Source organism: Zalophus californianus, chromosome 6, assembly GCF_009762305.2.
Source record: "Zalophus californianus isolate mZalCal1 chromosome 6, mZalCal1.pri.v2, whole genome shotgun sequence".
NCBI classification, from domain to species: Eukaryota; Metazoa; Chordata; class Mammalia; order Carnivora; family Otariidae; genus Zalophus; species Zalophus californianus.
Window position 1 is genome coordinate 108,063,935 of NC_045600.1, and position 24,806 is coordinate 108,088,740.

The 24,806-nt window shown below is 55.9% G+C and overlaps 1 protein-coding gene across 1 annotated transcript in view; it reads right to left on the minus strand.

Annotated features, from left to right (window-relative positions):
• Positions 1-24,806, minus strand: part of ITGA11 (integrin subunit alpha 11) — a 112,586-nt gene that overhangs the window by 12,097 nt on the left and 75,683 nt on the right. Inside the window, exons 11-21 of the mRNA XM_027570941.2 lie at positions 21,908-22,052; positions 18,176-18,324; positions 14,615-14,755; positions 14,170-14,373; positions 13,301-13,431; positions 10,220-10,386; positions 8,783-8,925; positions 6,804-6,914; positions 3,753-3,838; positions 2,733-2,940; positions 522-620 (exon numbers count right to left, since the gene is read on the minus strand). Coding sequence (XP_027426742.2) covers positions 522-620; positions 2,733-2,940; positions 3,753-3,838; positions 6,804-6,914; positions 8,783-8,925; positions 10,220-10,386; positions 13,301-13,431; positions 14,170-14,373; positions 14,615-14,755; positions 18,176-18,324; positions 21,908-22,052 — 1,584 coding nt within the window. The remainder of the gene's footprint in view (positions 1-521; positions 621-2,732; positions 2,941-3,752; positions 3,839-6,803; positions 6,915-8,782; positions 8,926-10,219; positions 10,387-13,300; positions 13,432-14,169; positions 14,374-14,614; positions 14,756-18,175; positions 18,325-21,907; positions 22,053-24,806) is intronic.

Below are 24,806 nucleotides of genomic sequence, written 5' to 3' on the forward strand. Positions count from 1 at the left end.
CCTTCAGTGGCTGCCCACTGCCCCATGGTGATGGGCCAGTGCTACATGATCTGGAGTCTGGAATTTGGAGATTCTCCTCCCTGGAGAATTTGCTTCTCCCCTCACACACCCTACCCACTTTCCACTTGCCCTTTTAAGCACATGGTAAGTGCTCACGAAATGTCCATTTTTCTCCCAATCTCTCCCCATGCATGCAGCACGATGACAGAGGCCGGGCTTTGAAAAAGTGTGTTAGGATAAAGGACAGCAGGGATAATTGGCCAAGAGCTGGTGGGAGAGTGGTGGGTGGGAGTGGCGGGGCTGCCTCTGAGGGGAAGGGGCCTGGATGCTCCCTCGGGGTGGGCTGGCTAGTTAGGCCGTTTGAATGTCGTTTCCCGGGGGAGAAAACATACTTAAAAGCCATGCTCAGGCATCTCCAACCTTCCCCCCTTCTCCCCTCTGTTCATTTCCGTTTCCCTTGCCTCCCTAGTGCCTCCCAGTACCCGCCCCAGTCCCGCCCCCACACTGCCCCCAGCCTCAACCTTGGCCTTGGCCCGGAAGAAGGGGTAGCTGACATTGCAGACTTTCTTGTGGAGTCTCCTCTCCTCGTTCACGCACTCGATGCTGCCTTCTGAGTCGTCCTGGGGGCGGGTGGGGGGCACCGCGGGTGGCAGTTAGGAGGGCCAGAGACCCAGGTCTGGGGGCCACCCGTGCCGCCCCTGCCGCCTACACTGAAGCTGTAGCACAGGTCCTTGGAAGGAAGCTGGGACCCCAGGGGCCCCGGAGACAGGGGTGGCGGTGGCTTTGAGGGGGAACTGTCACCAGGCTCCAGGGCCTCTCTGAGCTGCGGCCCTCCTGGGCCAGCACGGGGGTCCGCTCCGCACGGGTCCTGACGGGGGGGGACTCCCCCACAGCACTCTAGCTTGACGCTGCTGGGTGGCTGTGCGTCGTTGTGTGAATCTTTGGGCATGCGTGTGCACGTGTGGATGGACAGGCATGTCCGTGTAGACTCCGCATGTGTGGGTCTGCATGTAGGCCCCTGTGTGTGCATGTGTCCGGTGGCATGTGTGAGGAACACGTGCACTTCCTTGGGTGTACAGGTAGGTCTGTATGCTTTTGCATGTGTGTGTACAAAGTGCACGTGATCAGACTAACACCTTTGTATCTGGCTGGCGTGGGGGGTGCTTCCTCCACTAGAGTTCCCCTTGGCTGGGTGGTGGAGGTTGGGGGGCAGCCTGGGGAGAGGAGTGCTGATCTCCCAGCTGTGAGCAGCTCCTGGGCTGGGGCTGGAGGGGCGGAGCCAGGTTGCAGGTTATCCCTACTCACCACCCGTCCTGTGTGTGGATGCAGCTCCTTATGGAACACACTGACCACTTCTCTTTGCCTCCCTCAGTTCCCAAAGCCTTTCTATGTCACAGACACAAAATCCCACAATGCCTGCCCCGTGAATAGTCACAGCACTGTATAGTCCGGGCCAGGGAAGCAGTGTAAAGGGGAATGCAGGTTTGGGGCTCAGTTTCCTCTAAATACCCCAATTCAGACAGATGCAAAAGTCTCTGGGCAGGACAGGACTTGGAAGGAGGACCATCACATGGGCTCCTCATCTTCACTCGGGATTGTGGGGGGGCTTGGCGGTGGGGTCCAGTCCTGGGCCTGATGGAGGGACTGCCTGGCAGAGGTTCTGGGGGTTGGTGAGGACAGAAGGGTCCCGTGCCTGCCCCACCCCACACTCTGGGCTCCGTGCTGATGCTCTGAGATCACTGAGGGTGGAGACTGTGTCTGAAGGGAGCTGGGACCCCCCACCCCCAGCACCCACACAGGACAGCGATGTCCCGGGTTAAGTTGATAATCCTGTCTCAGGGACTTCTCTGTGCTTGTGCTCTGCGGAGTTCAGGGTCACCACAGGCCAGCACTCAGGCACTGTGGATTTCCTCGGAGCTGCGTGGGGCCTTCTGGGAACTCTGTTCTGCTGCTTATTAGCTGTGTGGTCCTGGTCAGGCCCCTTAACACCCCTCTGTGCCTCACGCTCCCCCTCTGTAAGATGGTAATCAAAAAGAAACAGGAGCCCGTCGGGCAGAGGAGGGAGGGAGTCCAGGTTGGGGACCGCGGTGGGGAGGGCCTCGGCATGAAGGCAGGGGTGCCAGGAAACAGCAGTGGCTGGTGGGACTAAGGGTGTGGGGGTGAGGGTATAGGGGGCAGGTGATGGATGGAGAAGTGGCACAGGCCTTGACATAACAAAGTCTGGAATTTGTTGTGAAAGCAACTGGGCATGATAGGAAATGTTAAAGTGGGGAATAACCTGTTCTGGTTCTTGTGAGAAGGGCCCTTTTGAGAAAGCCCAAAGGATGAACTGTAGGCAGATGGGGTGTATGAGCTGGTGTGCACCCATGTGGTGAGTGTGTGTGTGTGTGTGTGTGTGTGTGTGTGTGTGTGTGTGCACGCCCCTAACGAGGGCCAAGGACACAGGCTGAAGGACCTTCCTCCCCACATTCGGGAAGGACTCAGATCCCCCGTTACCGGTGGTTCTCCCCACGTGGCCCCACACTGACTTCACCGGGGTCGCTTTAAAAGCACGCTGACACAGGCCGGCCCCAGACCAGATCCGGTCAAATCTCTGGGAGAAGCCTGGGCACGGGGATCTGTAAGCTCCCGGTGGTTGTAACGTGCAGCCAGCCAGGCCTCTTGGCTGGACCCCTCCTTTCCTGCCTCCGCTCTTAGCTTCAGGCAGGCTGGGCCGGTGGCTGAGGTCTCACCTTCTGGATCAAGCTGGCAAACTGCAGGTTTGCTGACTGCGAGATATTTAGGACCGTGCTGTAGGCGTTCTCGCCTCTGTTCTCCAGCACGGCCTCCACTGGGACCCGCCGGCGTGTGCTCTCGATGATGAAAACTGTGGTGTCGAAGGACAGCGTGTAGGCGGAGCAGTCCTGCACAGTCTTGCCCAGCACCCTCTGGCAGTACTCCCTGCAGGACAGAGGCCACCAGGGGCCAGACGCATGGAATGGGGAGCTTGGGGCCAGGCCTCTCTACTCTACTCAGTGTATTTCCCTTTTGGCTTTGACTACCAGGAATCTCACAGCTAAATGTAGAAACTATCTTGATGAGTAGCCTAGATGGCTAGACGGTTTGCTTCTTCATCCTTCTACAGGGTTTGTATGTGTTATTTCTACTTAATGTATATGTTTTCTAGCTCAATCATATCATAGCTGGGTAAAGGTCGAGGACGGATTATTTGAAAATAAATGACATAAATTTCAAAGAGGACATTTTTCATTATTTTTCCTTGTATGCTACTTTTTTTTTTTTTTTTTTCTCTTCCAGGAGATCGTAGGCACCCTGCTCATCCTCTGCTAGCCTCCTTAGCTCAAGCAGTCTGTCACTGGGCCACATAGGTCACCTAGTTGGGGGCTTGGAGGATGAGCAACCAGGATCACAGGTCCTAGTCTCCACCTTTCATCTGTTTGGTAGTAAATACTCCAGAGAAAGGATTTCTTTTCCTACACGAAGTTTGAGGAGATCGGATAGATGAGTACTTTTCATTTTGCCGAGGAAGTCACTGAGGCCCAGAGAGGGAAAGGACGTGCCTGAAATCACAGAGGAATTAGAGGCAGAGCCTGGACTAGACCCAGGCTCCAAGTTCAGTATTTGATCCATGCTGCCTCCAAGCACGATATGCAGGCAGACATCCAGTGCCCAGGGAGTCTCGGATCTACTCGCAGGGAAGGAAAGGAGGCAGGTCTGGGGGGGGGGGGGCGCGCAGGGAGGAGCCAACTCACATGGCTGTGGGCAGATCACTGCGGGCATCCAGCAGGAGGTCAGGGACACAGTGCTCGTCCTCATTGCAGCCATTCCAGAAGGGCACCTGCACCAGGGAAAGCAGGGCGGGGTGGCTGGTTGTTCTCTTTGCTGCCCCCAGCCCTCACCCCCGCAGCACGCAGGCTCCTCTCTCCACCACACTAGACATGGGCTTTGTCTCGTCTGCCCTCCTCACAGACACCACCCTGCCGTTTCTCATGCTTTTGCGTAGATACTCCCTTCTTTAAAACATGGTTCAAAACTCAGCTCCTCCTGGGTGTCTTCCCAGTTCTCAGCCGAGCCAGTAGCACAGAATACCCACCCCCCGCCCCAGCAGGTTTTTACGGATCACCTGTGTTGGGGGCAAGGTCTTAGGTACTGGCAGTACAGGATGAGGAAGACACAGCCTCCACTCTCAGCTCATGGGGAAGAGGGGTGTGTGAATAAATAATTATAGCGTGAAATGTGCAAGAAAAAAATATTAGAAATCTGTGTGAGGGATAGGAGAGGCAGAGGGGAGGAAACAGTTATTTTGGCCTGTACATAGTCAGAGAAGTCTTCAGGGAGGAGACAGTATGTGAGAGTTCTGAAGAATGACCACGTTGGCTGGGTGACCAGAGGGACAGGAAAGTGGAGGGGAAGGACGAGCCTGTGCAAAGGTCCTGAGGCATGAAGCAGCATGGTGAGTTTGGGAAATGCTGTGTGGTTTAGCGTTGCTGCATTTTGGGGTGGAGAGATGGGTGGGGTCCGTTCTTATAGGGCCTTGGGGTCGTTCCTTGCAGCTGACAGGAATCACTGACCGCTGTAGGCAGGTGAGCATCCTGTCAGACCTGCATTACTGAAGGCTCCCTCTGGCTGCTGTGGGTGGATGGACTGGAGGGATCAAGGCTAGAGTCAGGGAGACCACTGAGGATGCTGCTTCAATGTTCAGGCAAGAGATGATGACGGTGTTGGAGGGGTACTGGGTGTGGAGGGGAAACAACAGGTTAGGACCTCCAGAGGGGGTTCCATAGGACCAGGAGTTCATCAGCGCTAAGGGGCCAAAGGACCCAGGATGTTGGACGAGGTCCTTTGTTAGTGTCTGGAAGGAGGGCTGCACCATTCGTTTATAAACACAGGGGTGAACTTGAGTTCGGTTCTGTGGTCCTGTGGTCATTCCGGGTCAAAGTGCTCAGCAAGCAGGTGGGTGTTCAGGTCTGGGGCTGAGGAGTACAGCTGTGCCTCCCAAGGATACAGCCGAAACCCAGGGGAAGGGAAACGGAGCCCACCCCGATTGGAAATTCATGGACTTTTCTCAACGGTGAGCTCCTCAGCTGCACTCAGACCCACACGCCGGCTGCCCCCAGCTTCCCCATCGTGTGGTGGATTTGCAGCTAGGAGCAGGCACGCAGCAGAAAGGGCAACAGAACCATACAAAGTAGGGCAGAGTGAGGCCATCTGCGAAGGGACAGAGTGGAAAACACTGGTAGCCCTCTGGGGCCTCACTGCACCCTTGCACCCATGTTCACCGCGGTGACTTCGAGTCTCCAATAAGATGCCCCTACCCCCACCCAGCTTCCTGCTTACAAAGGGTGCAAACTGTCCTCTAACCTTCAGAAACATTTCCACCCAGTTGATTAGAAGGAATAATTAATGTGATAAGCAACTGCTACACTCAGTGATGTGGAACAGCTCATTCCCCCAGGAGGCAAGAAACCGCAGCACTAGAGAAGTACCGGGCAAGGAGGATGCTAAATAAGAATTTGCAGAAGAGCGCTGGGCAGATGTTTCTCATTTGCCTGAAACGGGTCGGGGGGAGGCTAGAAATCCAGATTAACAAGATTTTTGGGAAATTTAGCTGCTACCTGAAGCCCTCGATAATAGCACCCAGATTATTCTTCCTTTTTAATTTTTTTCTCTTTACACATTCCCTTCAGCCTGCCTTTTTCACTGTTGTCCCTTGGTTATACCATCAGCTCTCCTGGAGTGGAAGGCCACTCTTCCCATCCCTGCAGATCTGAATCTGGTCTATTCCTTAGGGTCCGGCCAAAAGCTTCTCTCTCCAGGAAGTCTTCCTGGCCTGTCATCTGGTTGCTCAGTGACACCTCCGCTGAGCTCGCTCCCCTCTTAGCCCTGGCCTCCAGCCCTAACTGGCAGCCTGCACGGGGGTCGTCAGTGTGGGGCGGAGCTAGCCCTGTGCATCAATCTGCACCATGGGCTTCGACTGGCTCGGGGATCTCAGGGCAGGTTCTCATTCGTTCGCCCTAGTGGCTCTGTAATTACCGCGGTGGGAGATGGTAGTGACTCCACGCACCAGCTCACTGACGTCTCCAGCTCTGCAGTCCGTCCCCCACCCCCCTTCTCGAACTGTATAAGACAGCCTCTCTCCTATGCTGGTGACGAGGAAGCAGGAGAAAGGATGGCAGGTGTGAGGGTCCAGGGCTGGGTGGTGGGGTCTGGGAGGGGGGGAGGGCGGCGGCAAAGGGGAGCAGAGAGGGGATTTCGGAAGTCTTGCTGCTCCTCAAAGTTCAGGAATTAGGTATTAATTTCACAAATTTCGCCTGCTCTCCCAGCACAGCTCAGGCAGAACTAAACTGTGGCCTTTTCTGTGAGTGGGATGCCTGTGGAGTTGCAGGTGGGAGGAGCACCTGAGTGCTCCATACCAGAAAGTTCGGATGCCCCTAGACCCAGGGATCAGGAGCTGTGGTTGAGGGGGCCGGACCAGAGCTGCAGAGCAGGCTCTAGGTGGTTGACTCCCATGCTCTGGCCCCCAGTGCCCTCACCTGTACATGAGGGAGGTGGGCGATCGAGACCTCAGGTCCCTTCTAGTTCTGTGATTCTCCAGAACCTTCCAGTGCTCACCCTATGCTGGTGATACGGGGGATCCTCGAACAGGAAAGGCCCCGTCCTTCCCCTCAACTTGTTCACAAGTTGACAGCGGTAGGGGAAGATCTCCTTTGTACCCAGGGCGCTCTGGATCTGGGCTTTGGGGAGGAGGTGGGGGTCGGAGGGACGGAGCGCCCAGGTTGTGTGCCCTGTACATGGGGATGTACCGAGACTCGCAGGGTGGTGGGCCAGCCGTCGTCCAGCACGGGGCCGTGGTCGGGATCCTCCAGGGAGTACTCCACCCAGAAGGTCACTGGTTTCACGTAGTCAGCGGTGTCCTGCGTGGGAGGAGATGAGGATGGGGTGAGGGGGCACGGAGCACCTGTTTCTGGGCCAGGACATGGAGAGAAAATTTCCACTTCCTCCAGGCGGGAGGGCAGCCTCCCTGCCGGCCTCAGGATGAGGCCAGGATAGAGGAACGTGCTGGGTGGCTGGAGGTTCAGCAAGCCCTCGCTCAGCCTTCAAGTCTGGGCACCCACCCCCCTGGCGCCTTGGCCTCCAGGGAGCCAAGCAGCACCCACCACCCCCTGTGCACAGCCCACTTCTCAAGTGGCATTTGGAATATCTCCGTGTGCCGGTCTCCGTCCTTCAGAAGCTCCTGGCCCAGCCCCAGCACTGTGACAGGGTACACGAGCATGCTGAATCAATGAATGAACAAATGCGTGAGCAAAACAGGGGTTGTTCCAGTGGGTCCAGGTGTGGAGGGTAAAGAAGGGGATACTTAGAGATGCCTACAAAATCTCCTGCGTGGAACCCAAATCCTGACGTGACTGGTTTCTTTGTATCAAGGCAGTGGCTCTCAAACTTGAGCTTGTATCAGAATCCTCAGGCGGGGGGGGGGGGGGAAGGGGGCGCCTGGGTGGCTCAGTTGGTTGAGCGACTGCCTTCGGCTTAGGCCATGATCCTGGAGTCCCGGGATCGAGTCCCGCGTCGGGCTCCCTGCTTGGCAGGGAGCCTGCCTCTCCCTCTGACCCTCTTCCCTCTCGTGCTCTCTATCTCTCATTCTCTCTCTCAAATAAATAAATAAAAATCTTTAAAAAAAAAAGATTAGTTTCTAAAAAAAAGAAGAATCCTCAGGGGGGGCCCAGCAACACAATGAGGGCTGAGTCCACCCCCAGAATTGCTGATTCGGTGGGTCTGGCGTGGGGCTTGAAAACATGCATTTCTGGGGCACAAGGGTGGTTCAGTGGGTTGGGCGTCTGCCTTCGGCTCAGGTCATGATCCCGGGGTCCTGGGATCGAGCCCCGTGTGGGACTCTCTGCTCAGCAGGAAGCCTGCTTCTCTCTCGCCTCTGCCCCTCCCCCCCGCTTGTGCGCATGCGCTCTCTTTCTTTCTCTCTCGAATAAAATCTTAAAAAAAAAAAATGAAAAGAAAACAGGCATTTCTAACAAGTTCCCATGTGATGGGGCTGCTGCTGTCGGTCCGGGGGACCACACTTTGAGAACCGGTACACAAACACATCAGAGAGGGCCTCATATTAACAGACATGAGGACTTCCCACACCTGCTCATTTTTCAGCCTTTTGGCCTTTGAATTACAGGGGGCAGGTGGTGGGCTCTGAGTGCCTCCTGCTTGTGTCTCCAAGGCTGGAGCTGTGGCCTGGGTATTTGGAGTTTCCGGATGGGGCAAAGTTCTCACTCTCTTCCTTATCTGTAAAACCAGACCCCAGGTCCCCGCTGGTTCTCCACCTCCGCCAGGCCGGCCACCCTCGGTTCCTCCTCCCGGCTCACCCCCACCAAGGGTCGGTCTTCCCTGGTCCTCGGTGCTAGCCAATGCCTGCTTCAATCCCCTCTAGCCACGGCCCGTGCGGGCTGACCCCTGTTCCCTCTGTGAGCCCTCACCGAGCCCACCTCTCTCCTCAGATTTCACCCCCTGCTAAAGGAACAGTAAGCATCTGAGCACTGGGGAAGAAGGGATTTCGGAGAGGGTACCACAAGACGGTAGATAGTGTGTCCCAGTGGCCTTTTCTCTGGGGCGTGAGTATGGGGCGCCCAAGGTCCAGGACACTGCACCCTGGCAGGGCCTCCCGAGGTGTGCTGGGGGCTCGAAACCAGCCTGGTACCCGCTGAGCACCTCCTCCAGCTCTGTGTCCCCTTTCTGTGTGAGCTTGCTCCCTGGTGGTGGGGCTGCTGGGTGTCAGGCTCACCAGGACATGGAAGTTGATCCGCTCACAGTGTTCCTGGCCGGAGGAGAGCAGGACGGCTCTGTTGGTATATCGGTCCCCGCCCTCATCCAGGTGGGCCCGCGGGGCGTACCGCCTCTCATCCATGGTAGCATTGTACCTGATGCCTGGAGGTGGGAGAGGGCAAAACCAGGAAGGTGGAGCCACAGGTCCACCCAAGACTCTTTGCCTGTCTTCTAAGAGAGCCTACTGAAAGCCAGCCTCCTCCAGGAAGCCCTCCAGGCCGGCCAGGGAAGAGCTGCTCTTCTCCCCTCATGAGGCCTAGTGTGGGTGGGAAACTCCCATGCAGAGAGTGAGTGAGAAAGGAGAAAAAGAAGGAACCAAAGAGAAGAGAGGCAGAAGGAGGAGGAGTGAAGAGGGGGCTGACAGCGAAGGGAAAGAAAAAGAGGAAGAAATGCAGGAGAAATGAATGGGTGAGGGGCCAGGGCGTTGCCCTCATTTGAGTCCCCGCTGGAGTCCTGGACCTCCCCAGCTCTCCCTTCCTTCACCTTCCTGGGCTTGCCCTTGCCTCTGGAATCCTGTCAGGCCTGGCTCAGAGCCCCCACAGGCCGCAGTTCCCACCCATGAGCCCCTCCCGCCGGCTCCTCGAACCTAAGACTCCATTCTGGGGTTTAAAGTCTGCAGCCTCCTTCCCTTCAACGGGGCTGATCTTTTGCTATATCCAGGAAAGGCTTCGTCTCTTCGCCTGGACCCCAGCCAGCCCTCTGGGTGCGCCAGGTCCTCGCGCCTTTCTCCTTTTCCAGATAGAAGGTGAAAGAAGACTGCAGCCGCCCAGGCTGGCCTTTCTCTCACACCCACCCGCACCCCCACCCTTCCGGTGGGCCCTGCTCCTTGGCTAAGAAGCTTTCGGAAATCCCAATTTCCTGCCCCGGGCCCAGTCCCATCCCAGAACCTGTAGCCGTCACTCTGTGTGGCCTCGTGGGCCCAGGGCTGCTGCCTGGGCTGGAAGTGATGATCCTCAGAAGGACCCGCCCTGCCGCAGCCACGTGCCCACTCCGAGCTGTGAGCGCTGAGACTGGGGGCTGCGTCTGTCTGACTCCCCTGTTTCCTGCTCCCTCTCCTGGCGCTGCCTCTTCTGTATCTAGGCTGCCCCAGTTTGCTCCACTGCTCCCAGTTCCTGTTCTGACCCAAACTTTGCACCCCAACTATTTCCTTCTCTTCCGGCCTCTCCCTTGTTGCTCACGGCTGCTTACTGCCACCCTCACCCTGGCATGATGTCCCCTTTTGGCTCCTTGGAATTAGATCCGCAAGTGCAGTCACCAAGGTGGCTCAAGGTGCGACCTGGCCCTTAAAACCCATTTCAGCAGAAGCTCAGGTTTTGAAGCTGAGCAATCCCAAAGTCCACAAGGGAGGTCGGGGCTGGGGGCTGGGAGGGGCCTGTGGGGGAGGGGCCTGGTTTACCGACTGTGTCCGTTTCGAAATGGGGTGCCAGGAAAACGGGCGTGAAGCAGAGGAAGGCGGCCAGGCAGGTGGCGTCCCTGCCGCTGCGTTTGCAGTCTCTATGGAAGATGTTGATCTTGGACGGCTCAAAGTGGAGGCTGGCATTGATCTGAACCACCGGACGGGACCTGGAGCGGAGGAACGGGTAGCTGGAGGGTGGGGCGCTCCGCTGCCCCTGGGACCCGGAGAGGGGGGAGGGGGAGAAGGGGGGCCGCAGATGGAAATGGAATCGGCAAACCTTTGGGGGAGGGCAGAGAGGGGGTCCTAGATGTTAAAGTTTGTGCAGAAAAGTGACAGGTGGGTGGAGGGCAGGCACCTGGCCCCGGAGGCAGCCCTTCATCATGTCCTAGCCGCTGTACTGCCTGCAGACGACACTGACTTCCTTGTGTCTCCCCGTTCCATCCCTGGACATTCATTAGAATAATCGGGAGAGTTTTAAGAAATCCTGATGCCCAGTTTGCCCTCCAGGTTAAATCAAATCAGAATTGGCATTAATATGTCTGAGACCATGCTTCTCAAATTTTAATGTTCGCACGTCTCTGGGGCCATGGGGGGAATCTTTAAAATGCAGATCCTGACTCTATAGGTGGGCACAGATTCTGCATTTCCAGTAAGTCCTCAGTGATGCTGTTCCTGTTGGTCCGGGACCAAACTTCGAAGAGCAAGGTGTGAAAGCTCCCAGGGGATTGCAATGTGCAGCCAAAGTGGAGAACCACCCCCTGTTGTAGAGATTCCCCACCTATCGACCCGACACTACCCTATGGTTTTCAAACTGGGCTGCCCATTGGAGACAAATACCTGGGGAGTCTTTAAAGCTTACTGCTGCCTGGGCCCCTTCCCTAGAAATTCTGCTTTAAGTGGTCGGGGTAAAGCCTAGGTAGGCTGCGAGCTTTGCAAAGCTCCCCAGTTTGGAACAACATGGATGGACCTAGAGGGTTATGATGCTAAGTGAAGTAAGTCAGACAGAGAAAGCCGAATACCGTATGAGTTCACTTATATGTGAAAAATCTAAAGTCTAAAAAAACCCTAAAAAATCTAAAAAACAAAACAAACGAATAAACAAACAAAAAGCAGAATCAGACCTATACACACAGAGAACAAACCGAAGGTTCCCAGAGGGGACGGGGTGGGGGGATGGGTAAAGTGGGTGGCAGGGAGTGGGTGGTACAGGCTTCCATCTGTGGAATGTCTAATTTATGGGGGTGGAAGGCACCGCATGAGGAATATGGTCATGGATACTGTAATAGCGTAGGGTGACGGATGGTAGCTACTTTGGCGGTGAGCACAGCATATCGTATAAACTTGTTGAATCACCATGTTCTCCACCTGAAACTTATGGAACATGCGCATCACTTATACTCAAATAGAAAGAAAGAAAAAAAAAAAGGAGAAAAGCTCCCCAGATGATCCTAATGGGGCAGTCTGAGATCCATGGGGTTTGAGCACAGAGTCTTCCCAGAAGGTTCTGGCCCATAATTTCATCACCACTAAGGTAGCACTTAGGTTGAGACCTCAGAAGCTAGATCTCCAACCACTCCTCTGCGCCAGACTGATTCTCTTGGAGGCGGGGCGGGGGTGTGCGTCTCTTGTTTCCAGTAAAGAACTCAGTTTCTGTGTCACCCTACCGACCCGCTAGGCCATGTCTACCTCCTACCCTGGGTCCTGGACAGCTGTCTTGCTTCCTGGGTGTTGGAACGACACTGGGACTACCTTTACCACCCCAACTGCTCTTGCTGCTGCCGCCACCCCCAAAGATCCACGAACCCCCACATGCGGAGCAGACCTTCAGAGAGAGGTGGTGGTACTGGTGCATGGCCCAGCGCTGCCTCTAGAGGGCCAGGGGGTGCCATGGGGGACACAGGGACCCCCCCCAGACACACTGCTCTCCCTCCTCCCCTACAGTGCTCTGTTGCAAGAAACAGAGGTGTGTCCCGCCTCGCCGGAGATCCCGTGAGGGAGCAGCGGTTCCGACGGTGAGGCCCCAGCTGGCTCAGGGACGCCCCCCACTCACACTGCTCCTCTTTTCTGCTCCAGCATCCTTGCCCCCCACTTCTGCCTCAAGGACGAGGCTCCTCCTGAAACGTTATGCATGAACTCTAGTCTCGGGCTTTGTTTTCTAGGGAACCTGGGCTAAGACATCTCCCAACCGGGCTGTGATATTTTGGACAACTGAGAGCATATCCACTCCTTCACTCTCCCCGTGAAGTCCTGGGATACCTCGGTTTCATGCCTTTTAAAAGTCATATGAAAAATATGACTGTGCTTATATAAACTTATATGCGGGTGGGAAGAGATTGGTAGGAAAAAAAGCCCAAATTCTAATAGCACATTCAATAGTTAAGCTGATGAAACCCTGAACGATCTTTTCTTTATCATGTTTCTTTAAATTATTGGATTTTTAATGAAAAATAGCTCATCAACGTAAATGAAAAGGTAAACACGTTTTTTTTTTTTTTTGGCTCGAAAAGTGGCCAACACATCCCATGGTAAAATACAGGGACTTTTAGAAAGCTCTCTCTCTCTCTCTCTCTTTTTTTAAGCTGTAGACTTTAATTGCTAAAGAAAGCCCCCGCGTGCGGATATATGGCAAGTATCTGATGGGATGGTGCAGAGGTGAGGCCCTGGAAAAGGAAATGAGGAGTCCGGAGGGGTTTGGAGGAAAGAGATCTCTGTATGGCAGAAACATTCTGGCGAGAAGGGAGATCCGTCCAGCCGATAAGAATATCCTCAGCCTGTCCTTTAAGGAGTTTGAAAAGCCGAAGTGGAAGCCAGAAATTTTAGGCCAAATTCTAAGAGGGGCTTTTGGATACTTGATTGCTCTAAAGTCTTAGAACGCTGTTGGGAAGAGGGATTTGGACTCCAAAACAATTTACAACGATTCCTCAGAAAGGAAATGTGTCATCACGAGAGGATAAGAACAGGGTGAGTTGGGTTGACAATGATTAAAGAAAGGGACAAAGGTCCTAAAGCATATCGTTAAAACCGGGTGTCCATCATGACCCTCAGAAGAGCCCGAGAGCCAAGAGAAGCAGGAGAACCAACCACAAAATCACAGCGTTTCCCAGGGCGCCCACCGCCAGGTCGACCAGCCCATCCTCGTTGAGGTCCAGTTGCCCGTGGATGCTGCAGCCAAAATACTGGAGGCTGGGAGCCAGGTCAGAGGCGGCGATTCTCTGCAGGAAGTGGGAAGAGAAAGCTGGGTGCCAGCGCTGTTGGTACAGGGCAGGGCAGGGTGATCCTCAGGGAAGCTATGATTGGGAGCATCGGAGAGAGCCCACTTGGAACCATCGGGAAGCTTCCCAGCCCAAATCTATCCCCTCTCCTGGTCTGTGATGGCACCCACCCTCCAGTCATCCTTTCAGATTAAGATATTGTGTCTTAAAAGGGTTCCCCATTAAGGGTAAGTCCCTGTTACTTGGCAGGTACCACCCCACCCCCGGCCCTGGCGTCTCTGACCGTGGTGTATTAGACCACCTTACTAAGAAAATACGTAGGCAAAAAGGATTACCCCAAGGGCATGGGACCTGAGACGGGTCCCTCTTGAGGGGAGGAGGGTTTTTAGCGCTTGGCATTTCCAGAGAAGAGCAAGCCCATGTGGAAATTTTCCGCTCGCAGTCAACCTCATGCGTGCGTGTGCGGCGCCGGGGGGGAGAGTGAGGTTGGGGTCCCCGAGGTTTCATTTTTGCAGGGGAGACAAAGTTAAGCAGGGAGAGGGTGCCCACCACAGGGGTGATGGGAACAACGTCCCGCAGACAAAAGCACCCATTTCGAAATCCCAGCTTGGGGCAAGTAGAGCTAGCACAGATTGGAATCCTTCCCTGCAGGGCACAGAAGAGACTCCCACACGGGATGCCCGAGCCCCAGTGGCTAGGACGCCTGGGCCAGCTCCAGCCCTTTACTAGGCACCCTACCTGCTTTGGCATCTTTAGGAGGCTGGCTTGGAAGCCATGGAAGATGTAGATGGCTCCTCTGTGGTTGTCCTCCAGAGGGGCTCCCACCACCACGTCGTTGTAGGAATCTTGATTGAGGTCTCGAACCGAGGCGATGGAGGACCCGAATCGGGCGTTCTGGTAGTTGCGGGAATCCTTCAGCGTCCCGTTATAAACAAACCGGTTCTGCAACACCAGGAGTGGGACAAGGCTCAGGGGGACGAGGCAAGGGCCGGCAGCACCCTGTCTCCACCCCGCTGTACCCCCGGAATCCCCTCCCTGACTACCTAAGCCCAGCGACAGAGGAGGGTCCGGCTGTCCCCGGCCTGGCTCAGCAGGAGGGCACTGGCCTCTCTGGGGTGGCCCTGTTTCCCTCATGGACACCCGAGTGAAGGCAGGGGCGAGGTGCCCCCCGCCTCAGCGGTACCTGTCTCAGGTTGTAGACGTACACTCGGCCCCGCTCTCGGCCCTCGCTGAAGTACATGGGGGCGCCCACAAGCAGGACATCAGTCACCCCGTCGCCGTCGATGTCCACCGAGGTGATCTCACTCCCGTAGTAGGAGCCTATCTGCAGCACACGGATTGGGGGGGCAGTGGGCTGGGCTGTGCGGGGAGCCGGGGACACCCTTCCGCTACGAATCTGGTCCTCCCCTTCTCACCCCGCCCACCCCGGCCCCCGCTCCCCTCTCCTCCCCTCCCGTGGAGTGGGCACTCACCTGTTTTCACCGGGTGCCACCCTGCCCTCTTTTCTCCTTCTGTCATCCAGCCCTCCCCCCTTCTTTCTTTCCATTGGTTAATTGTCTTGATTGCCATTTGCTCTGTGAGCAACACAGTCTCATGGCAAAAATGAGCAATATCAGAAAAAGCTATGAAGAAGATAAGTCACCCATTGTCCCAACATCCAACTAGAACTCCCACGAAGGTTTGAGTGTACTTTTGTCTAGTCTGTTTTGTCCAGAGTGTGTGGGGCTTGTTTTTGTGTGTGTATACCATTTTACCCTTACAATCTGGGGTCGTAATATATATATAGCTTATATCTGATTTTTTATTATTATTTATTTATCTGACAGAGAAAGACACACCGAGAGAGGGAACACAAGCAGGGGGAGTGGGAGAGGGAGAAGCAGGCTTCCCGCCGAGCAGGGAGCCCGATGCGGGGCTCAATACCGGGACCCTGGGACCATGACCTGAGCCGAAGGCAGACGCTTAATGACTGAGCCACTCAGGCGCCCCTTATATCTGATTTTTAAATCAAACAATGGATCATGAGCAGTGTCTCCCTGATGTGTTATATTTTTTCTTACAATCTGATCACTGGTGGTTCTGTAATATTCCAAACCACGTATGGGCCACATGTGTACAATCAATCCTCTAATGGGACATTTGGCTTGCTCCAGTGTTTAATATTACGAAGAACTCTGGGATTAGCACCTCAGAAGGGGAATTATGGTTTCTTTTCAGCATTTGAGCACCCACTGAGCTCCTCACCCACTCCGGGTGCCGTGCCCCCCACTTCAGTGAGGGGGCCATCCACTTGTTTAGTCTGAAACCTGAGGGTCCTCCCTGGTCCCACTGCCACCTCTCCTACCTGCAGACTCCCAGCAAGCCCTGCCTGATGTGCACCAAACTTGCCTTGAGTCTGCCTACTTCCCTCCTCTGCTGCTCCTTCCCCGGTGAGGCGCCTGCCGACAGACCCCCTGCCTCACCCGCCAGTCCACCCCCACGGGCAGCCAGAGTGGCTGCTAGCAGCTGACCACACCACTCCCTTGCTCTTGGAGAGGGTGCAGGGGGAAGTCCAAATTCTTCAGTGTGGCCCTGTTGGACCTGCCTCCCTCCCGCACTAGCCTCTGTGTCCCCCACCCCCACCCCCAGGCTCGGGCTCCAACACTCTCTCCGGACATTCCCAGTGATTTCTCCAAAAACCCTGGCTGGTCTGCACTCCTCTTCCCTTCTCCCTCCCTGATAATGTCTACCATCCTCAGGTCACTTCCTGTTAGACTCCCACCCTGCCCTGCCCTGCCTGCAGTGGGTACCCCTCCTCGATGTTCCCCCACCAGCCCCATACCAGCACCAGTTCCCCCCACGGAGAGTGGGCACTGTGCCTGCTGTGTCCCCTCCAGGCCTGGGTATGATAATATAATAAATACAATAAGTGTTTATTGGACCAGTGGGTCACTTGGGAAGGATGAAAGAGTCCTTTCCACAGACAAGCCCCGTGTGACACACTTTACAGCCTCAGTTGGCTCGTGTGAGCCTCTTGCTACCTTAGGAGAGATCACTGTCGTCATTTTACAGGGAACGAACTGAAACTCAGAGAATATGAGTGGCTTGCCCAAGGTCAGAAGGCTGGCCACAGCCAAAGTGGGTTGAAACTCCGGTCTGACACCAGAGCCCATGACACTCCCTTGCCCAGCCACCTCCTGGCTTCGGGTGCTTTCAGGAGAAATCTATCTGCAAGTATTAAAAGCTTTTAACTGAGGAGTGAGATAGAAACACAGAAGAGAGGAAAACAGAAATCTCAACACAGGGGTGGGCGAGGGAAGAGCTATCCCTGCGTAAGGTAATTAGGAGGCAGACAGAGAGCAAGTCAGGGAGGCGGGAGGGAGACTTTTGTCTAAATATGTGGCCTCAGCTATGTGGGTCACGGTGATTTGGAATCCACTTAATTTAGCTGCTTTCAGCACTGCGGTTTCTCGTTCGGATGTTGGAGGCGGAAACGGGCAGTAAAAATGTCATAAATTCATCACCAAATTCCCTCCAGCTCTCAAGGTCTAGCCTTGGATTCCCGGAAGAGCTGGCCCCGGGCAGAGTGTGGGCAAGGTGGGATGGAGGCCGGGGGACAGAGCAGGGCCCTGGTCTGCCAGTGCCCTTGAGACAGGAAGAAGAATGGTGGAATGATGGCTTCCTGCAGCTAGAGGGGTTTAGGTTAGGCCCCGTGAGGAGCTTGTCCTCAAGGTCACAGGCCAAGGGCAGTAAAAGGTGCAAGAGAAAGGGCTGTTCTTGGCTCTGCAGAGCAGAGGGTGAGCTGGGAATGATGGTAAGGGCCTGGCTAGGGCCCAGCTCAGGCCCCGGAGACCATGGATGCTGAGTGCTGCCACGCGGGGTGCGTGCACGTGTGTGTGTGTGTGTGTGTGTGTGTGTGTGTGTGTGTGTGTGTGTGTGTGTGTGTCTGCACGTGCTGGTTTTGAGGTTGTCAAGGTTCAGCAGGTAGCATAAAGCAGAGAGAGAGAGTCCTGGGTTCTAAGCCTGACCAGCCTTGAATCCACCATGTAACCTTGGAAAAGCTCTGTGGCTTCTCAGGACCACCCTCTTCCTCGGCTGTTGGAATGACTTGGGTCAGAACGCTGTTTTCTGGGCTTTCCCCCACCAGTGATTCTTATAGCTTTGCAGCTGGTATTCATGACCACCGGACATGAGACTGAGCAGCACAGTGTGGTTCCCACGGCAGCCCAGACGGGGCCATGGGGTTGGCGGCTGTCACATTCTGTACTGTTCCCATTCCAGGAACAGGAGAGAAGCTGGCGGCATCCTGGAGAACCCAGGGGGCCTCGCTGTGGGTGGGTGTGCTGTGGGCAGTGTGAAGGTGCCTTGAGGAAAATGCCTGTCCCTCAGGATGCCTAGGGGCTCCCGCAGCCTGAGCTGGGAAGCCAGAGCGGAGCTGCCGCCTCTAACCCTGAACTCTGGTTACGAACACAGAGAAGCTGGCTGTCAGGGGCAGAGGTCAGGCACCAGAGACAAGAGGTCCATGAAACAGAGGCAAGCAAATTCTCCCAGGCTCTCCTTGCTGCAGCAAGGACCAGGGCCTGGCTTTCTGGGGAAGGGACAGTCCAGCTTCAAGGCTGGTAGGAAGGAGGTGTATGCTCCCCCCTGCCCCCCAACTAGGAAGGATGTCTGGGGAGGAATTGCTGAGCTCCAGAGTCCTGGGCAGCCCCGCCTTTTCCATACACCCTCCCAGCGCGCCCCTGTCCCCAGACTCTCCCTTCATTACCTGCTCACCCCGCAGGGCCTGGTGGATGGTGAGACTCCTATTGTTGTGCATGGTGAACAGGATGGCTTTGCCCGTGTGGTTGAACCGGGGTGCTCCAGCCACGTACACCCACCCCTGCCTGGAGGACACGACCGACGTGACTGTGTACCCTGCCACAGGAGGAAACAGGCTGGTCTCTGCCCCAGGTCCTCGGCGGTGCCTGAGGACCGGCCTGCTCGGGGAGTGCATTCAGGGCAGGCTGAGCAGATGTGAACCCGCAGGGTGGTAATTCCTAGGTACAACCTGGGGGGCCTGGAAGAGGCAGCGTTCAGGATGGGGGGGTTTGGAGGGTGGGCAGAATTCATGGACCCCTCCTCCCCCTGCTGGAGGGCACCAAGGAAGCCAGAGGCGGGGGAGGGGTGTGTGGCTACTAAAAGGTATTGCTGACGTGGGACGTGCATGTCCCCTCCTTCGCCAGAGTCCCGAGTGCACAGGGGAGCACAGCGGAGGGAGGTGGTGGACCCGAGCTGGGCTTCATTACATATTGGGCAGGCTTTGTTTTGGATCCCCACCAATTGTCTCTCTCAAGGACCAGCCAGTGTCATCCTCATTACTACAACCTGCTGCTAAGCAGTTTGTGGAAAATTAGAGCATTGCCTGCCAGGTGTAAGGGGCTGCTCCACTGGGCATTGACATGGGGTCCCAGCGACATCTGCAGCCCCAGAACTTTGCAGACTCAGAGGAAGGAGCCCCTAGCCTCCTCTCAGTCCCACACATACGATACACAAGTGAGGAGGAAATGGAAACCAGGGGATCTTCTGGAAAGGCCACCACTCCGTGTCCTCGGGTTGGCTTTGCCCGAGCGCTGTGACTCTTGATGCACACACAGCACCCATGAGGCGTGCAGAGCCTAGAGCCCCACTTTCTGCCAGACGGCCTCAGATACTGGACCCCAGTTTTTAGATGCCTTTGTTGGCAGTTCCTGGGCTGTTTCTGGCAAATGATGTCTCCTTCTGCCGTGTGTGTGTGCGTGTGTGTGTGTTGGGGGTGTGGTAACCGAGGTAAGTTCGGTTCCACTGGTTGCTTACACAGTGGCTGCAGGATGCATAGACGAGATGATTCGGTGGCTGGGAGCATGGGTGCAGTGGGGTGAGCTACTCTGGTTCCAGACACAACATTTTTGACTCTTAGAGGTGTGTTCTGGGGAATGGGGCTTGAAAGGTCAGTGAAGCAGGATATTGCATAGGCTGAGATGGCTGTGTATTAACCCAACCATAAATATACGAGGGTAGGGTGGGGTCAGCCTTACAGAGTGGGGCTGAGCTTGTTTGCTTGCTTGCTTTCGTTTTCTTTTTTGGGGGTGGGGGAGAGAGAATCTCCATGCTCAGCATGGAGCCCCACTCGGGACTTGATCTCCCGACTCTGAGATCATGACCTGAGCCGAAATCAAGAGCCGGACACTTAACTGACTGAGCCACCCAGGCACCTCACCAAGCCTTCTTTTGAGCCCCCTGTGGCACTACTGAAACTGTTCTCAATTAGCCCCCCGTCAGGGCTTCCTCAGAAGGAGGGACAGTGGTGGGGGGAGGGGCGTGGGGACCGAATGTCCTGGGAGCAGGCACCTCTCAAAGCAGCAGGCAGCATGGGGAACTTCCTGCTTCCCACAGTCTGCTGGCTGTGGCTTCAGTTTCCATGGGGTTCTTTGGCCAGCACGCAGGGCCATCCTGAAAGCTGGACCGACCTCCCAGAAGGCCTGACACGATGACAGAGGAAGACCCGTGGCCAAAAGTCTATACAGCTTCCTTGTGTGGAGGCTGAGAGCCTGGCCTCCCGGTCTCCTTCCTCTAAAACCCCTCTCCTTTGGGGCACATAGGAAGGAATCTTCCAGAGATCCCAGACTCTCGGGGATGAGCCCCAGAGGGAGGAGGAAGAGAGAAGGCATTCCTTCAGGACCCCACCCAAGGCTGTGGCTGTGGGTAAGGCAAGATGGTGGGGCCTTACGAGGGATTTTCAGCCTCGCTCTACCCCACCAGGGTCTCCTGGGAGGAGGAAGACAGCTCTGCTGGGCCAGGAGAGAGGGGGGAGATTCATCCTGCTGCTCCCTCACTCAAACACCTTCACTATCTCCCTACTGCTAGCATGAACAAGCTCCAACTCCTCAACCTGGCACTCGAGGCCTCCAGCCGCAGTCTGCTCTAACCTGCCTTCCCCTTCCTGCTGCACCTCTCTGCCCCAGCCTCACCGCTCCACCTCCTGGGTCCTGAACCTGCCTAGCACTTTCCATGCCTCCCTCCTTCTCTGGGACCATTTTGGTTTATTCGGACTCTTCCTGCCTCAGAGCCCTGGTATAGGCCCCAGCTCATGCACAGTGGGGGCCAGAGTCTGCTGGCCACTGGACCGAGACCACCCTCGGTGTCTGTCCCACTCACTTGAGCCCTGGGCGCTGATGCTATCTCCCTGATATTTAAGGCTTCACGGCAACTGCTCCACCACCCCTCACTTGGTGCCCCCACTTCCGGCCCAGTGCTGAGCACATGGGAGGAGCACAAACCATCACGACTGATCCGTGGGAGGTGGGCGCTGGCCTTCGTTCTTCTGACATCTCTTCTAGTGTTTGGGCATTTGCCAAGGCGGGGGCTCCGATTTCTCCCTCCTTTTCTGTGCTCGCATCTGCGCGCTGGCCCCACTTGTGTTATAATTTGTATCTGTGCCCCTGTGTCTGCCCCACCGGCTGAGAAGTGGCTGGAAGGCAGAAGCGGGGTCCCGCTTACCAGGGCACTCGGAGGGCACCGGCCACAGGGGGCGCTCTATGCAGTTCAGGTTTAATATCTGTGGGCCAGGTAGTGTTGGGGGACTTTAGGGACCTACACCTCTCTATTTCCCAGGCAAGTCCTGATTCCAGCATTCTGTCCTGTGTTCAGCTCAGGGTCTCAGAGTTGGGGGTGGAAAATGGGGTGACCACCGTGTGGGCAGTGTCACAGGCAAGGTGAGTGGCTGAAGAGCTGAGGGACAAAGGCAGGGATGACATGGAGCATTAGGGAGAGGCCGGACATGTGGACAGGTATGCCAACTCCGGGGGGCCCAGTCTCATGGAGGAGTGGGGTCCGAGGAGGCATTAATGATGGGTGACCTCAAAGATGGCCGACTTGGCTCAGAGACAATGGGACCCCCCCTGGCCGTTCACCCGCTTCCGCCCTTCACTCTGGCTTGGCCCTTTCAGAAAGGAATCCTCCCTGGCAGCCTTAGCGTGGAGGGCCAGGCTCATGGTTCTTACAGAACTGGAGGTGACTGGGTTCAGTAGGTTAGGGCCTCACACCTGGGACCTATCACCATCGGGCCAACAGTCTGTGGTTCTCTTTAATGTCTGCTTCTGGAGTGCTTAGTGGGAAGTGACTTCCGCCTTGATTGTGAACATTAATACTTGCACTTTGCCTTCGGAGGCAGCTCAGCGTGCTCAAACCCTAGTCAAGGCAGCAAGCTTTAACACCAACGGCTGACCTCGCGTCTAGAAGCATCAGCTGAATTTCAGGTACAGGTGCATTGCTTGTCACTTATTCTACCTGGTTATCAAGAACGTACGGTGGGCCAGGCACGGTGCTGGGTGCGGTGGATGCCAGGCTGAAGAGGCAGTGGCCCCTGTGCCTGGATTTTCACAGAATATTCACACACAGGCCCCTTGTCTCGTGTGGGGGCAGTTCCGCTGGGGCCCTCCTGGCCTGCTGCCCAGCAGGCACGCTCTGCTCGGGCTCTTACCTAGATAGGCGCCATGGTTCTTGAGCTCCTCGGGGAACTCCTTCAGGTAGGACTCTCGGAGAGGAATGACCTTCCCGCCACTGGTCTCCTTCAGCACGGCTCCGTTCCAGTCGTAGGCACCAACGGCTCCCAGCAGAATTCCGTCCTGACATTGGGGAGGGGACACACATTGGCTCACATCCCCCGGGGGCCCCTCGCTGGGAAGCCGCATCCGGGTTCTGCACAATGAAACATGTGCCGGCCACCTCGGGCACCTTCTCCTGTGTTCATTATTTAACGACTTCCAGCCAGGATTCTTGACTTTTGAATGAGCCAAGGACCTTCCACCCCGTCCTTAGCACAAAATGGGTCAAACAAAGGAATGCACTAGAAATAAACTCCACCTCTAGGCCCCAGCCTCTGTTCCTCTGTGGGCTTACCCCCTCTGTAGGAAATCTCCTGTCGCTCTCCCTTCCTTCCTTCACTCCTTGAGGCCGTGCCCCTGCACTTGGCCTCCTTCCACATTCCTTTGTGGTGTCTGAGTTGCTTCCCTGTGTGTAAATCTTACTTCTTCATTTCTTCAGTGTCTGCTTTGTCCTAGTCACTTGCTTGGTGCTGGGATATTGTCTCCGCCCTCGCAGAGCTCCGAGTACTAAAGAACTGTGCAAATAAGTGTAATAGTTGCAAATTGTGATAAATGCTATAAGTAAATAGCACAGGGAGGTTTAGGCTAGACTGAAATGGGAGTCAGGAAAAGCGTTTTGAAAAATCATGCTCACCCGGACACCTGGACAGGGAGGGGACAAGTGTGCAAAGGCCCTGAGGCTGGAGAGTCTCGAGGCCTTGGTTTTAAGGAACTGGAAGCCGTTTAATGGTCTGGAGCATGGAATGAGGGGCCAGAGTGACTCTGATGAGACTGGATGGATAAGCCAGGGCCACATCCGTGACAGCCCTCGCTCCGAGGAAGGACGCTTGTCTTTAGCTGCAGGGTAAGTGGGTGCTGCAGTGCTTGGACGGGAAGATGGGGGCTCTGGCTCCCTGAGGGGCTGGCTCCCTGTTCCTGACTCCAGGGTCGTCCCAGAGGACTGGGTCCCCTCCCTCTCTGGCTGCCTCTGCACCCTCGCCATCACTACCCCACCTCCTTAAACAACCCACAGAGCTAGTGGGCACAGAAAGACAAACAGCAAGCACTTAGAAGAGGAAGAGCAGTGACTAGGGACAATGAAGGTCCGAGGAGGTGGTGGAAGCAGGGAGGGCCACCTTCCTGGGCGACCTTGGCGATTCTGGCCCGGGCAGGTGGTACCCCAGCTTTGGGCTGTGAGAGTACTAGCTGGTGAAGTCACCTCTCCCCTGCACTGAACCTCCCTGATCCTGGCTGGTTGGCAGGATTTGAGGTCCCCCCAACCACTCCAACTCCCCGCACCTCCAAAGCGATGGTGCCAATGGAAAAATGTGATTCTGGCCTTGGGACAGTCAAGGCCGTGAGTGAACATGCAGGCAGGGTCACCAGGTGCTGGTCTCACTGGTGCCAGTGGAGGGGGCAGGACCGTGAACCTGAAGCTGACCTTCCATTTCTCATTTCCCAGGGGGCACTTTAAAGACTGAAGTTGATCTTAGATAAGGTTTAAAGAGTTGGAATACTCTGGAACTGACTGTTCAGACAGAATGTTTTTATGACTGTAAGTAAGCCGGTCTCTGGAGAGTCTGATATGCTTGGTTGTGTTTAATGTCACACTTTCTAATTAGCTTTTTCCTCCTACTCTGTATGAGCCTCAGCTGGGGAGTGCCTGACATCTGCCGGGCCAGGATCGGGGCCGGGGCTTCAAAGACTCGCTGCCCACGGTCACCGCCAGCGCTCCTTGAACTTGGGGCATGCTCCCTTCTTTGCAGAGTACTTTCTCATCCAGCCACCCATCTGTGAGAGGCCAGTGGGACAGATGTTCATTATCTGCACTTGACAAACAGCATCCAAGCTTCAGAGAGGGAAAGGGACTTGCCCGAGGCTGCACAGCAAGTCGGGGTAGGGCTAGGACCTGGAGCAGGAGGTGGGTTGGGCAGAGGAGAAAACACCCATGGGCAGCCCCTGGACTCAGGTTCCAGTTTTCCATTGGAACACCCTCTAAGAGGAGAGTGATCCGTGGGCCTCGCCTCTCTCTCTCCTCCCTCTCTCTTACGGCTGAGTCCAAGTTTGCTACTGCAGGACAGCCTTCCTCCGTGGAGAAAATGAGTTTTTGGCTTTGCAGATGACAAGAGGCCTCCACGACGTGCTGAGGAAGCCTGGCTCAACTGACATGGCTGGGATTCTGCTGCGGAGGACTGATGCTGACCAGTGGAGCTTGGGGATTCCACTGGGACTTCTGGATTTGGTGGTACTGGGCCGGCTGATGGCTCACGGGCTCTCGCCTTATGCCGTTTTACCCTGGCAGGGGCTACATGTTTGTGCTCCCAGGTAGTGGCCCTGTTCCAAGAGGGGTCTGTTGCTAGGGAGAGCCTCACCGAGGACAGTGGCTGAGGGCTGCCTGGGAGGGCAAGCGAAGGCCACCGGAGCAAACCTCGCTATGGCACTGTCTTTCCCCAGCTCGGGGAGCCTAGACATTTTGCATTTGGAAAAAATCTGGAAGGACAGGGTCCCCCAAAGGGCCAAAGCCTTGGCTGAGGAAGCCAGGCATGCAGACCCAGCTGGAACATGAATAGCAGGGCATTCCAGAGAAGAGCCTCGTCCCATGCTCTGGGCCTGGCACTGGCTCCCTGATTTATGGCTTCCTTCCCCCTGGGGCCACCGGAGCTCCCACCACATAGTGCTAGGGTGTGCCCGGGTGGCCTTGCCCATGGACCTTTGGCATAAGCTGACTTTTCTGGTGCCCTGTGCAGAAATGAGCATGCCGGCATGGTCAAGGCCAAGTCCGTACCCTCCCTATAG